Here is a 15,450-nt window from a genome sequence, read left to right on the forward strand (position 1 = left end):
TTTGAGGATAATTTTGTATTATGAAATTTTTATTATTAGATTCATGAATATTTTTAATATTATTATTGATTTCTAAAATGGTTTTTTGATAGTTCCGCACGATATCATTAATTTCGATACTTGACTCGCTGCCATAAATTTGATTTAAAATTACTTCTGCTATCTTTGATAACGTTTTAGTGATAATTGTAGTGTTTTTCTGAAAATCAGTATAGTTGCTCTCTTTTTGAGAATTATTAGTCATTGAATGAATAACATTCGAATTTACTCTTATTTCAATCATTTGAACATTTTGCCACATTTTTGAATCAAATATCGACGAGTTATATTTTCTATGAGCTGCAATAAAGTGCCATTGAGTTTCATTTATAATTGTAAAAGGTGTTAATGAATTTGTGATACTCGGTAAATATTTATAAATATAATTTTTTTCGTGTGTATACCGATCGACAGAAATAACAACTATTATAATTTTTAGTGCATCACTCATAGCATATATAGACCCTTCATTTCCCCATCTATGTTGGCGAGCTATCATTCGTATGAAATCATCTACCGCTGGATGTATTATTTCTTTACCTTTTTCATCTGCAACTGAAAAACTACCTCTGTAAAATAAAGGTTCATATTTATTTTTATTGAGAAAAACAAAATATATAATAAAAAGCTTAATTTCATTATACCTTTCTTAATCAAAAAATATTAATTCAGCAAATGTTCGAAATAAGCAATTTCCATCAGTTGCGACATTAGTTAAGAAAAATGTGTTATTGAGAGTATTATTTATTTGAGTACTACTTACCGTCAATTTATTTGTTTTTAAGACATACTTATTGTAATTATTTTCATTAAATCGATTATTTGAAACTTCTTTTATATTTTTTTCGACAGTTTTATAAATTTCAGAAGAACATTGATGAATTAAATCTTTTTTGTTGTTAATAATAAATTCAATGTTTTGTAAACTTGTACTTTTTCGATATTTTTAAAATACATCGAATCGATTGAATTACTTCTTCTTGGGTACTAATTGTTGGTAGTTTATGGTAATTATTTTTTCTTTATTAATTTCTTCAGTTTTATGTTCCTTGAAAGATCTCTTTTTTTTTTTATTTATTTTTTTAATTACATAAATTACTTCTTTTAAGTTTTTATAATCTATATTTTCGTTATAAAAATTCATAAAATTATTGAAATCAATTTTCATCGTTGTAGTTAACGGCATTATATTATATTGTTTATTTTTTTTTATTAATGCTGTATAAAGTTTTGAATCTGAATCTAAATAAATATAAAATTCTTCTTCGTTTTCAACTGGAACCATTCGGATATTCAAAACTATTTTTTCTTTTTCTGTTATAATATTAAGTGGGCGTTGAAGTATTAAGGAAATCAGTATTATATTTCCTGTCTCCACCTATTGGTGTTCATTTAAAATATTTTCTGAAGTCATCGTTTGGAAAAATTGGCTCGGGACGTTTTTTATAAATTTTTCATTTATGATAAAGTAAACTGCTTCTAAAGCACGCAAACATGGTATCAATTCACCACCACCCGATATTAAAGTCAATATAGCATAATAAAAAGAATTTTTATCTTTTTTTATGGTCAATGAAATGAAATTATTTTGTAGTGATATTGATATTTCATAAATTTCACGATATTTTTTGGAATTTTTAAAATAAAATATTTTTCTTTTAACAAATTCACACAATTTTTTCACTATCTTGAAATCGTTTTCTTTAATAACTTTTGTTTGAATTAATTTTTTTCTCAACCATTTACCTTCATTAATTGCTTTAATTAATGTAAGTTCATGTTCAGTTCGATTTTCATTATTATTTTCATTAGCGTTTAATTTTAACTCATTGAGAATACAGGTTATTTGCTTATGATGGCCGAAAATTGTTTCAGTAATCCCATAATTTACTTCAAAATTAGAAAAAATTATATCAATCGCTGTTGGTGAATTTGTAGTAATTTCATCCGTTTTTAGTATCGAATATAATTGTCTTGAATTTAACATTTTAAAAAATAAATGTGATGGCTCTTTATTCAAATTTATATTAAAATCACCTAAAAAAATAATTCTTTTACTTTTATTCACAGCAACATTGATCATTTCTTCTATTCTTGTTTTTATTGATGAATATTTTGTTGAAGGAGGTTTATAACCTGTACATATTGCAATACCATCATATAAACCTGTTAAAAGGGAACAAGATTGTAACTTCTATTCATTGATATAATTGTAGTGAATTTCAAATTTTTTATCATTTCTACAATATATTACTATCCCGGGAAAAAATGATCAGACCTGTTCATGCCTGTTCATGTCTGATCAGGTCTGAAATTAGACCTGGTCAGGCCTGTTCATGTATGATCAGGCCTGAAGTTAGTCATGAGCATGCCTGTCCAGGCCTGTTCATGTCTGAAGCGTTAAAGACGCTCAGGCCTGATCAGACCTGTCCATGTCTGACCAGACCTGTCCATGCCTGATCAGACCTGTTCATGTCTGAAGCGTTAAAGACACTCAGGCCTGATCAGACCTGTCCATGCCTGACCAGACCTGTCCATGCCTGATCAGACCTGTTCATGTCTGAAGCGTTAAAGATGCTCAGGCCTGATCAGACCTGCCCATGCCTGTCCATGTTTGATCAGGCCTGTTCATGTCTGAAGCGTTAAAGACGCTCAGGCCTGATCAGACCTGTCCATGCCTGACCAGACCTGTCCATGCCTGATCAGACCTGTTCATGTCTAAAGCGTTAAAGACGCTCAGGCCTGATCAGATCTGTCCATGCCTGACCAGGCCTGTCCATGTTTGATCAGGCCTGTTCATGTCTGAAGCGTTAAATACGCTCAGGCCTGATCAGGCCTGTTCATGTCTGTTTATCTCAGAAACGTTAAATACGTTCAGGCCTGATCAGACCCGTTCATGTCTGATCAGGCCTGTTCATGTCTAGAAAAGCTATATTCACCCTACGGTAGGTTTTCAATGATTATCAAATTACTTTTATTTATTGAATAATAAAATATACTGTTTGTTGATAATTTACAAATTTATTGATCAAAATTATTGTACATACACTGAACATATTCAAAAATTTTTTCTTAGCATATTTGGTCGTTTACATAGATAATTTCCCACTACAATTAGATGAAACATACTCTCTATCTGATTACAATCAATTAATAATGACGAATTATTTTTGGTAAAAGGAATAATATGCTGAACTTGCACCTGTTTTTTAGAATGAACAAAATACCTAGTATTGTCTATAATATATTCATCAACTATGAAATATATTAATCCGTCTTCAGTTCGAAAGAAAAGTTTTATCGAACCATAGGCTGTAACACTATTTTTCAAGTTTATTTGTACAGTATGGCTATTAGTTTTGATCATCTTATAAATTTCAGAAGTATACTTTTCATTAAAGATTTCCGCTTGTGTGTAAATTTTGCAATTTTCCATTTCAAAACCATGATTTATTATCAATCAATTATCATTAGCTGTAAGTATTGTACCATTTATATTTTTTCCAATTACTCGATGATTTATTATGTTAACTGAAGACTCAGAACTTGTTTCAATAATTTTATTTTTGAGAAATTGTAATGTTTGAACTTCTTTTAGATGATTTGTTATTTCTTGTCCAAGATGTTTTGTTCCATGAACGCAGTTAGCGATATATCCATTAAAACTTTCAAAGGAAAAAGCTGCTGTACCCCATAAAGGTCCCCAGCGCTTAACACACAAAACAAGATGTGAAAGCTGGTGGACATTGTATGTTAATTCTCGGTCTGTGTATAAAGTCTCAACTTCTTCTATGAATGATGACAATAAATATTGTGCTTCATTAAGGTCTTCTGCTGTTATGGTTTTTCGAAGTAAAATAAAGAGACCTTTAACTAAGAGCATCCAATGGTCGATATATTAAACTGGTAATTTATTCAATAGAGCAGGAAGAGAATAAAACAGAACCCAATTATAAAATTCAGAAGCTTTATAATGTTTAAATGACGACAATCTACGTGGCATTCTTCCAAAAAAGTATAGTGGTCGAATATTTAATAGAAATTCATCAATTTCATCGATTAAGTCTTTTCTTAATTTCCATGGGTTTTTCTTCTCAAGCCATAAACTTATAAATTGTCGAACAACTTCTAGCAAAACAGAATGCATATACTCTGGAACAAAGCATGTTCCCATGTCAATCAAAGGCAGTCGTGAAAGGATAGAATTCCCTTTAATACCTTTTGATGTTTTTTTTTTATCACTATTCATAACTTTAAGTACTTGATGTTTTATCCTTTTTCTAGTTCTTAGTTTAGCTTCCTCAAATTTATAAATACGTATTCTTTTTTTTCCTGCAACAGCAAGACATTTTCTTGATTTTATTTCACATATATTGCATCCATAACGCCCATTGAAGTTTAAAATATTCTGCAGTTGAGCCCTTGCTGGCGCATCAGCTATTATCAAAGGAACTACAATTCGTGAAATAATTTTTTCACCCGTCTTTGGATGGGTCCATAGAATACCATCATTAAAACATTTTTTGAATTTTGTGATAAATGGTTCAAGAAATGTGTTCATCACTGGCTTACAATCTTTATCATACCAGAGGCCTACAGTCGTAAGATATAATTCTCGGAGGTATTCTGGAAGTTCTGCTATAAAAAACATTAGTGGCCAGCAATGACTTGTACTACTTTTAACTAAAGACAGACCATCTGTGTTCAACACTAATGTTAAATCGTATTTTTGACGATTCACTCTAGAATTAACTCTTATGTATTCGGATCCATCGGTAATATCAGTAATGTTCCCATCGTATCTCAGATGCACTTGAATCAATTTTTCAGCTAGATTTCGATGCTGGAACATGTATTTAATTTGATCGTGAACATCAATTTCGAAAAAAAAAGCTACATCTTCTTTCAACGCAAGACAAGAAGAGCAGTTCTCAATATCTGTGTTAAAGCCATTGTAACATAAGCATTTTTTACAGAAAAAATTTTTTATGACAGTTAATGGTGGTGCCAATTGATGAACATAGCTAAATAATTGAAACACCGTTTTTGGCAATTGATTCTCTTCTGGTAGTAGATTTTGTAGTAATTTTAATACATCGTTCAAACAAGCTTTAGTTAACTTATGTCGAATATACAATTCTGGAACCATCAACACACTTTCGTCCGTTGTTCTTGTACTATTTTCATAGAGAGATTGAATTATTGAAGATCGTTCTTGATTGAATTCGCTATCTTGTTGATCGTCTTCAATATTTTCTTCATGGTTAACATCGAAATCATCATTGTTGTCATTAATATCATTATCACTATCATTAGTATCTTGATCACTATTATTTACATCAGAAAGAACATCAATCTTACCATCTGAACTGCTATCACTATTAGAAATATCAGTATCCTCACCATCTGAAGTCGAATTATCATCTCTACTCTCTGCTATAGCGTCCGCAATCAAAATACTTGTTCCTGAAGTGCAACAATCATTATTGACATTCAAACTTGAATTCTGAGATATCATATTATTTTCCTATCTTTTTAATGTTCTTGCCGGCATCTGTAATAGAAATAAAAAACATAGATAGTTGCAATGAAGTAAAGTAATAATTTTTAAAAACTCAGAAATTTTTATTTATAATATTTTTTTGGAACATTCAAATTTTTTAATTATAATCATATTATATTAATTGTATAAATTTTTTTTTTCATTTTAAGCTACAGATCAAAATTATTGTTTTCATAACAATAATTAGGAAATATATTTATATAAATATAAGTATATAAATACATACAGGAACATTGTGATCTTCTTTCCACAACTTATATTTTTTTGATTGAGGTAATGATGAATTGTCATCATTTTCTCGCAATCCTCTATTCGTGTTTGACATTTCTAGACCAACCTTGAATATAAATAAATTTTGTTTAGTTACCAGAATGAAATTATGATAATATGAATTTAAAGGACAAAAAGTATCTTCTTAATTGTAAATAAATAAATTAATAATTACAAAAACTAAAATTGAAAAAATGTAGCTACAGATTAATTTTCCAAATCTACATTTTTTTATTTTAACTTATTTATATTTTATCAACTGTTGTTTTAATTATAATGATTATTTTATGTGTATTAAAATCAGTCATATAAAATTTATGCAAATAAGCATATTCTATTAATAAATATACATATGATATAAATATATAATAAGTAACTGTGAATTATATTTCTGATCTGTTATAGAAAGACCTTATATTCTTACCTTCAAGTTTGATATTTTTATTTTCTAAAACTAAATTATTAAATTTTATCTTTAATTAATATTTTTTAATTATTATAATTAATTTGTTAATAATAATTTAACAGAACTTTTCACCATAAAAATGTAACTTGCATGTGTTTATATTTATTGCAAATCTAGTGTGTTTACATCACATGAAAATTAAGTTAGTCGACATTTAAAAATTTTCAGAATTTTTTTTATTCAAAAAATGATTACAAAAAAATAAAAAAAAAATTTCACTTCTAAAAATCTTTGAAAACTGTAAATGGAATTTTTTAAAAATATTTTTTTTTCTAATTTAATTATTAAAAAAAAAATCAAAAAATTAAAAATGTCTGCTAACTTTAGTATTATTTACATCACATGTATATCCATGTATACATACATCTATACACATATACATGTAAGTGTACAGATAATATACTGCATCTCAGTGTCAAGTAAAGATGGCTACCCTCATGTATATGCAATACACACTAGTATAAATCGTCACGTGTTACGTGATACATTCATTTCCAATTTCAATATGGACGCTGCACGACAATAAATAGTATTTTTGCCGGCATCTATTACTATTTTTTTGTACGCGTAGTTATTTTACAATTAAAGAAATTAAACAGTTTTATAAATTATTTATTTGTAACGATGTTCTTGGTTCAAAGTGACGATGATAACCGTGCTTACATAGTTGATTATGAAAACATTGAAAATGCTGGGAAGCATGAACACGAAATACTCAAGAACGACATTGTAAAATTTACAATAAATAAGAAACAACATGATGGACAAGTTCTCGAGTTTTCAAGTAAGATATTTAATTAGTTTTTCTGGACTGTCTTATAACTACTATCATTTGATTTTAATATCTTGGATATAATCAATCATAACCTTAATCATCATTCATAGATAATTTAATTGGCCAACATCTGAAAATTTTTATTTTTTCTTTAATAAATAAACAAATAACTATTCACGAAATGATTTACAAAATTACATTATGGTTATTTTTTTAAATTTCTTAATGTCGAATTTTGAAAAATATTTTTTTTTCCATAAAATTATTTTTAAAAATTGTTAGATGGCTAATTTCAATAATTATAAGAAATTCTTATTTTTGTTGAATTTTATTTTTTTATTTTATTTATTTTTGAATTGAAATTAAAGTGAAATAATATATTCGTATGCATACGAAAATTAATATTTAATGTTTATAGATAATTCTCAATATTTGAAAAACCAAAGGAGCAAATTCAATAAGATGATTGATGAAAAAAAAAAGCTCTCAGCTGAGATCACAACTAAACGAAAGCCTGTCCCTAAAAGGAGTTGGTCTCCAAATGATTCACCTCCATCAAAAAAACCAAAAAAAGTAAGTTACCTTTGTTGCAAAAAAAAATTTAATTGTATTATCAATATAAACATTAATTTGAAAGCAAAACTGGATGCACACTAACAAAAAATTAAAAAAACAAAAAGCAAAACTTTTTGAAATAATTTTTTCTACATTTATTGCTGCCAAAATAAGTATAAAAATGATCAAATTTCGACTAATTTTAGTGTCATAATAATTATAAAGTTAATTGCTTTTCTGATGTATAATTAATTTTCTAATCTCCAAAAAAAATAATTATTGCTTATTAAAAATTATTTATATTTTTATATAGCCATTAAAAATAACTAAAAATACCAAATCCAAAAAATTGAATGAAAGTTCAGAATCAAGCATGTCGTCAAACATATCTATTGAAAGCAGTGACAATGAATTTTCTCATCAACGTGATCAAAAACCATCAGAAGAAATAGAAAATATTAGTCCATCAAAAGATGACTTAAAAAAGCAGATAGAATTGCTAAAAGCTCAGAAGAGAGAATCATTATCTGCAGAAAACCGTAATGTTTGTACACTAACACCTCATAACCAAAGTAATAAGTTATTGAACAAGAAAATGACTTCAGAAAAAAATGTTAATCAAGTGGTATCAACAGAAAAAAAAACTGATGAGGTAGAAGTAAAAGATAAAAATGATTCCGGGAAGCTCAACGAGAGTCAAAAAATATCAATAGAGCAATTATTTTCTCCTAATTATGATGACGGAAAAGTACGTAATATACTATTCTACATGAGTATGAAATTAGAAGACAAAAAAATTATTCAATTATAAATTAATAATTAAACATTACATTCATAAAAAAGTCTACACTGATTTTTTAAATTTCTTCATAGGCATTTTTAATTTTTCTACCTTTTTTATACTTAATTCGTTGTCATTTTATTTATAAAACTTAACTTATATCTTCTAAATTCATAATCAATGATCTATTGAAATGAATATTAAGCTTACTTATGATAAATAATAACCATTAATTCAAAAATAATTTCATCTTATAGATGAAACAGCTTGGAAATGATGTTTACTGCAGAGAAGTAATCTATAGTTCAGCGTTGGGAGCTTCGCACAAGGCAACGCACTTGGCAAGAAGGTTGCTAGAAGGTGTGTTTAAGCACGAAGCCTTGATGGGTTGTACTTTAACAGGGCAGGCCCCACGAGGTACAAGTAAAAAATTAATAGTTAAGCCATTAGATCAGCGTGCGAAGGATGCAATTGTTGGTGAGTGTTCTTTTTTATTTATTAATTTCATTAATTACATCTTTATAGTTGATTTACTTTTTTTTTTTTTTTTTTTTTTCAGACTTTTCAATGCGTATAGCTACTGAAAAAATCTGGCCAAGTCAAAACCGTGGTACTATATTCAAGGAAATGAGTCAAAAATTAACCGAGTACAAACGTGATCACAATAAAAAAAATCCGACACAACAATAATGATGATAAACATTAACAATATTTATTACGTTTATTTAATTTTATATATTTACGTGAGTTCTTAAGTTAATTTAGAAAAATGAACCAAAGGTTAACCGGATTAGTTGATAGTGAATAACGTTTAATAATAATTAAGTAATATTAATAATAATTCATAAAAATTAATATATGCGTGATTAAATAAATATTGAAAAGTTTGTAGTTCTAAAATCAATGAACCAAAGGTTAACCAAATGTTACAGATAATATTTAATATTTTTTAATAAAAGATTAGTGATACTAATAACAATTGATAGACATCAATATATTTGTAATTGGATAATAAGATAACTATTAATAAATTTCAAGTTCGTAAATAAATAAACCAAAGGTTAACTAAAATTTTATATAAGATTCTGATTTAAATTTGTATAATCATTAATTTTCATTTAAATATACTAATTTTTACATTCACAACATTAAATATAGGTGAAAATAAGAAGCATCTATTGTTTTAGATCCAGATAGAATAATTAAATCCAATCCGTTTGAACATGAGCCTTCAGACCTGATCATGCATGAACAGGCATGGGCTTTCAGATCTGATCATGCATGAAAAATGACCATGCCTGTCCAGGCCTGATCAGGCATGGTCATTTTTCATGTCTGATCAGGCCTGATCATTTTTTCCCGGGATGCCATAAGCATGTCTGGTACGAGTTTCTATTACATTTACACGATGTACAATTATATAATTTTTTATCGAGATATCATCTTCTGTTTTTATCCATGTTTCAGCCGCTATGAAAATACAAGGTTGATGTAATCTCATAAAATTAATGAAATCAATCCAATGCGATTTTTCCTTCAAACTTTGTATATTTTGATAAACGATTGTTTCTAATTTTGGATTATTAATAAAATAACATGATAAAGACAACTTTGAATTTAACAACCGTTTCACTTCAATATGTACTTTATCATATGGATTTTGATGTGAAGGAATTTTTAAATTTCCAACTATAAATAATCCATTCAACTTTGTACATCGACTAAATGCGACGTAAAGTTCATTTTTTTTCATTCCTTTCACTAGGTGTATGACTACGGTATTGTAAGTTCCGCCTTGACTTTTATGAATCGTAATTGCTTCTGCTGGTACAAGAGGAAATTGTTCCCGAATAATTGTTACTATTTTTTTTGTAGGCTGAATATTCCTCATTATCTTGTCTATAGCAGTCCAATTTTTATGATCTTCTTTTGGAATTTCTTTTCTTCTTTTTTTACCTATTTGATCATCAGAAAAATCTAGCCAAAGCCTAGAAATTTCTCTTTTGTTATTTAATTCATAGCCTTGTAATATACCTACTGCACCATTAACAAGCCCATCTTCAACGTCAATATTTACAGTCACCATATATTTAATACCAATGCTTAATAAAATATTAGAAGGTAATCCTTGTGCATTTTTAGTTTCTATGGTTTTACATAAATTAAGTAAATTTTGTTCCATGATTTTCGAGGTCTTTCCTTTAATTTTGTCATTTGCAATAATATTTTTTTTATGAATATCTTTATTTATTATGTTTATGCTAAAACTATCAACTTCATCATTTGTACGAAATAGATGAATTGCACCTTCTGGTATATCATTATCAGCTTTTACTATTCTAGATTCAAAAAGACTCATATCATTTTCAGTCAATGTACCATTAGCTAAATTGTTAAGAGCTTTAGCAAATTTTACATCATTTTTTTGTCGCATTATTTCTGTCAATTCATAACTTGTGAATAAATTCCACAAAGGGTTACCGATAATGTCTCCATATAGATCTGTTGCATGAGCTTCAAAAACATATCTGTCACCTACAGGAGCTAATTGATTGAAATCACCAAATACAATCACTGAAACTCCTCCAAAAGGTTTTGAAGTTTGAAAAATTTGCTTTAATCGACTATCAACTTGTTGAATCATTCGTGAACCGACCATACTTATTTCATCGATTATAATCAAACTAAGATCTTTTAATTTTGCAAATAAAGTATTTCGGGAACCACTACTTAATGGAGTAAGTTGTGTCGAGCATTGATTGTATGGCAATATAAAAGCTGCATGAAAGGTCGTTCCTTTTATTCCTAATGCTGCTTTTCCGGTTGGAGCACATAACAAAATTTAAATCGATTCTAGATTATTGGAATTAAAGTTTAATAAGCGAAGCAAGCATTGATGAATAGCTTCAATTAATCGAGATTTCCCAACGCCGGCTCCACCAATCACACAATGATATAATGGTAATGATTTAATTTTAAAACAATGTAGAATGTGCAATAAAAAAATTCTTTGTTTCTGGTCAAGAAAACCGATTAAATTAATAAAATTTTCTTCAGAAATTAATCGCGGTACTGATACGTAAAAAATATCTTTATTACGATCTAAATCTTTAATTTCGTTCATATTTTCATTCATTTCTATAGCGATATCACCCGCTTGAGAAGGATCATTAAAAACTTCCAAGTTTTTTGGTGTGTATTCGTTTCATTTTCATCGTCTGATTCATTTATTATTTTTTGCATCGCTTCTCTTAATACAATCTCTACATTTTCATTATATATATATTCCGATCTTCTTTCTTTGATTAAATCAAGATTTTCTGAAAATAATTCACAAGAAGACGTTATAAGAATATTTTCATTTCGCCATGGTATAAATAAAATTACGTTTTCTCTAATAAAATTTTCTTTATCTTTTTGCTCATCATAGTTTATGAATCTGAGAATTTTTGATTTATTTCTTTTTCGAACAAAACCAGAACTATCAATGAGTTTTAATGATAAATTATTATTGATTAAATCATCATCATCATATTCTTTATCGTTGTAAGTTTCATTTTTTTTAGGATAATCTTTCGAAGAGTAATTATACCAAGCTACAAAAGAAGCAAAATAGATATCTTCTAACTCATATGGGCGATTCACATAATGGTCTAGTGTATCTTTTATATAAATATCTGTTGAAGTTGATGGTAATTTCTGAAGTTCTTGTTTTGATTTAACTATTTGAATTCTATTAGTTGGATGATTTGTATTGATAAAAACCACCTCTCTTGAACACATTGAGAGAGGTAATGCTAAAATATAATAAACTGCTTCCTGTAAACCGAATTCACTTGCTTTTAAGAAAGAATTTGCAATCAATCTTAATTGTTCTTTCATTGTATAATTTCCTCGTTTAACTTCATTTGTTACATCGTACATTAATCGTGAAAGACCAGAGATAGATTTATTCAAATAATTTAATACATAACTTGCACATGAGTACATATCTAGTATAAATTGGATATCCATATTTGCAGAATGTAGTTTCAATATTTCTTGATTATAAGAATTAGTCATACATTCATTTGGATTTCTACTCAGCATAACTGTTGGTCGACGCAAACAACTGCGTATGATTTCTATGTACCTATCATAAGTTATATTGAATGTTTTTAGCATATGTTCTATTGTAATATTTATTTGGTTTCTAAAGTTATTTTCTAAAAATACTTGTATTTCTTCACGAAATTTTTGCAATTGACTTTTCCGTTCTTTTTTTGTGTCTGATAAGGGTTTCAAAATACATGTTTTATACATGGGAAAGAATGGAATATCAAAACGACACTTTGTTTTTTGTTCCGTCGTACGATTAGTTTTATTAGAAAATTTTAAATTAATTAAATAATTTCATATTTTTTTTATTTGTATATTCGAAAATGATTATTTAAATCGGTAAATAATATAAATACTATATTTTATTTTAAATTCAAATCCGTATTTTTAAGTATTTCATGTTATCTAAAAAAAAAAAAATCAGGAAAACGGTTGACCCTAAAGGCCATCCCTGCAACTTCCCGCTAATTCCGTTAATACCTGGCCGCTTTTTTGAGCTCTTCGAGCTCAAAAGTACAATCTGTGTGTTGTTTTAAGCTCTCCGAGCTCAAAAAGATACCTTTTCTATGCTTTTGAGCTCTTTGAGCTCTTTGAGCTCAAAAGTCTGATAGAAGTTTCATGGAACACTATTTTTTGAATGTTCATACGGCAATAACTTTTGAATGAATGAACCGATTTTTACGCGGTTGGCGGCATTCTACGAAGTTTTTTAAGCCTTATAAATAATTTCTAAGTTTCAATTGGTCAAACTGGAAATTTCGGAGTAACTCTAAAAAAAACACTTTTTTCGGTTTTCTTTCGTTCACGATATCTCTCAAACGAATCAACCGATTTTGACCAACTTGGTGGCAATCGGCGTGGTTTTATGATGTTAAGAGCTGATTAGTTTTTGGAATCGATCGGTAGAGCTGTTTGAAAGTTATTCCAAAAAATGTCGAAGTTATTTTGAAAAAATCCTTATTTCCAAATATTTCGTCGAGGATATCTCTCGAACTAATCAACCGATTTCCACGTTTTTGGCGGCAATCGACGCGGTTTTTTAACTTCTGAAATTATTCTATATCATCAAAAACGATCCGAGAAGAAATGACGAAATTATGTGAAAAAAACAGTTTTTTCGGTTTTTTTCGGTTTTATTTCGTTCACGCTATCTCTCGAACGAATCAACCGATTTTGACCGGATTAGCGCCGATCGGCGTGGTTTTTTGACGTTAAGAGCTGATTTGTTTTTGAAATTGATGGATCGAGCCGTTTAAAAGATATTCCAAAAAAACCACTTTCAAAAATGATTTTTTTCTAATTTTTTTTGAGATTTTTCAAAATTTCTCAAAATCTATCGGTCCGAATCGGTTTAAATTCTCAGGAAATCTAAGTTTGGCGAAGCCCTTTCGAATGGCACCAACCGCGATGAAATCGGTTCAACCGTTCAAAAGTTATAAGTGATTCACATACTTACACACACACACACACACACACACACACACACACACACACACACACACACACACACACACACACACACACACACACACACACACACACACACACATATCCATTCAGACATAGTGACAACCTCGCGGGGATAGTCAGGGAAGCTTCCTGTGACCTCCAAACGTCGAGATCTGATGAAAACTCGATTTTTGCAAAACGGGGTGAAAACAATAACTTCCCGATTTTTGAAAATCTGAGATTTTTAGCGGGAAGTTAAAAAGATTTATTTATTTGTTTCATTTTATTTATGGCTGTAAATTTCCCAGCCTAGGTATTGCAATAACAGTCTAAACAATTTTTTTTGCTCCTTTATATTTTAGTTTTTTTCTTATTTAGAATAGAAAATGAATTTTTAATGGTAATTTTTGGGATATTTTCTTAAATAGTTTTTAATCTGCTTATGGTCATAAATTTGATACCTGGGTTATATTACTTTGGGTTTTTACTTTTGGTAAATTTCGTATTTTTAATCTTTTTATTGCTAACTAAGTTTAGAAATATTTTTGTAAACGTATCGCCCATCCAGGTAAAAATCTTAGCATCCGTATTCCCTTTCCTGCTTATTTTTCCACACTGCATAGCTGGCAATTATCCCGCCTCCAAATTATTTTCTGGTCAACTATTCGTTGCCAAATATTCCTACTCCTAATTTATTCTACTTGTAATTGTAACGCCTAGTTTTTACTCTCCTTGTCATAATTTTTGTATTTTCTCTAAGTTAGTTATTCTTACATACTTTGTAAGTATTCGTACATACTTAAATAAATTAAAGTTAAACTCAACCTCATGGTTTTTATTTAGTGCAAAATCTATTATTAGTCTTGCATTTATTAATAGTGAACTAAACGTTTTATTCACAATTTATTTGAGTAACTCATTTACTTGGTATAAAATATAAGCTTTAATTTTATACGTAAAATTTTATATACTTGCGGTAAACCAATCGCGAGTCAAAACATTTTTTTTCTTCCTTTTTTACAAGTAAACGTATGTTTATGAGTTTGAAGCTTAATAAGATCTTCTGAAACAAGCTTTTTTGAACATTTAATAAATTTATCAATAAATGTAATAAGATTAGAATTATTAGCATTTTCATCATTATAATAAGGTGCATCTTTTAGGGGTTACATGGGTTTCGTGGGTTCAAAAAATCGATTTTTTTTTTGGCTCATTGATTTCTACAACATCTCAAGAATATTGTCCTAAATTTTCAAGTCGATCCGAATAATAGTTTTGGAGATACAACCTTAGGAAGGTGTGCGCTCCAAGTCAGGTATAGAAGGGTCAGCGCGCCTCAGGTATAGTGAGCAGCTGCTCGTCTATTGTTTGTCTGTCATTGTTGTATATTACTTTCACTTCCTAAGGAAAACTAGTTTGAAATATTTTATTTGGTGATTACTTCTTGAAGCACG

General features: G+C 28.6%; 2 protein-coding genes across 3 annotated transcripts; one reads left to right on the forward strand and one right to left on the reverse strand.

The window, feature by feature from the left end:
* Positions 1-3,051: 3,051 nt before the first annotated feature.
* LOC123260650 lies at positions 3,052-6,337 on the reverse strand. 2 transcript variants are annotated; one of them, XM_044721890.1, is made up of 4 exons: positions 6,297-6,337; positions 5,829-5,939; positions 5,401-5,593; positions 3,052-5,295 (listed from the first exon to the last, which is right to left on the reverse strand). In XM_044721890.1, the coding sequence occupies exons 3-4, from the start codon at positions 5,555-5,557 to the stop codon at positions 3,938-3,940; spliced, it is 1,515 nt and encodes a 504-aa protein (XP_044577825.1). In that variant the 5' UTR covers positions 5,558-5,593; positions 5,829-5,939; positions 6,297-6,337; the 3' UTR covers positions 3,052-3,937. The 2 variants fall into 2 exon arrangements, with proteins under 2 accessions (XP_044577825.1, XP_044577818.1); XM_044721883.1 differs by having other exon boundaries at positions 3,052-5,593.
* Positions 6,338-6,796: 459 nt separating this feature from the next.
* LOC123262391 lies at positions 6,797-9,425 on the forward strand. Its single transcript, XM_044724578.1, has 5 exons — positions 6,797-7,122; positions 7,532-7,686; positions 7,982-8,416; positions 8,707-8,926; positions 9,009-9,425. Exons 1-5 carry the CDS (start codon positions 6,963-6,965, stop codon positions 9,137-9,139), a joined length of 1,101 nt encoding a protein of 366 aa, XP_044580513.1. The 5' UTR covers positions 6,797-6,962; the 3' UTR covers positions 9,140-9,425.
* The last annotated feature ends 6,025 nt before the right edge of the window (positions 9,426-15,450 follow it).

This window comes from Cotesia glomerata, linkage group LG1 (genome assembly GCF_020080835.1).
Source record: "Cotesia glomerata isolate CgM1 linkage group LG1, MPM_Cglom_v2.3, whole genome shotgun sequence".
Taxonomy (NCBI): domain Eukaryota; kingdom Metazoa; phylum Arthropoda; class Insecta; order Hymenoptera; family Braconidae; genus Cotesia; species Cotesia glomerata.

Coding starts and splice junctions, on each gene's coding strand:
- LOC123260650 (XM_044721883.1), bottom strand. CDS start 5,557: ATGATATCTCAGAATTCAAGTTTGAATGTCAATAATGATTGTTGCACT.
- LOC123262391 (XM_044724578.1), top strand. CDS start 6,963: ATGTTCTTGGTTCAAAGTGACGATGATAACCGTGCTTACATAGTTGAT. Junction 7,123..7,531: donor ACAAGTTCTCGAGTTTTCAA/GTAAGATATTTA, acceptor TAATGTTTATAG/ATAATTCTCAATATTTGAAA. Junction 7,687..7,981: donor CATCAAAAAAACCAAAAAAA/GTAAGTTACCTT, acceptor ATTTTTATATAG/CCATTAAAAATAACTAAAAA.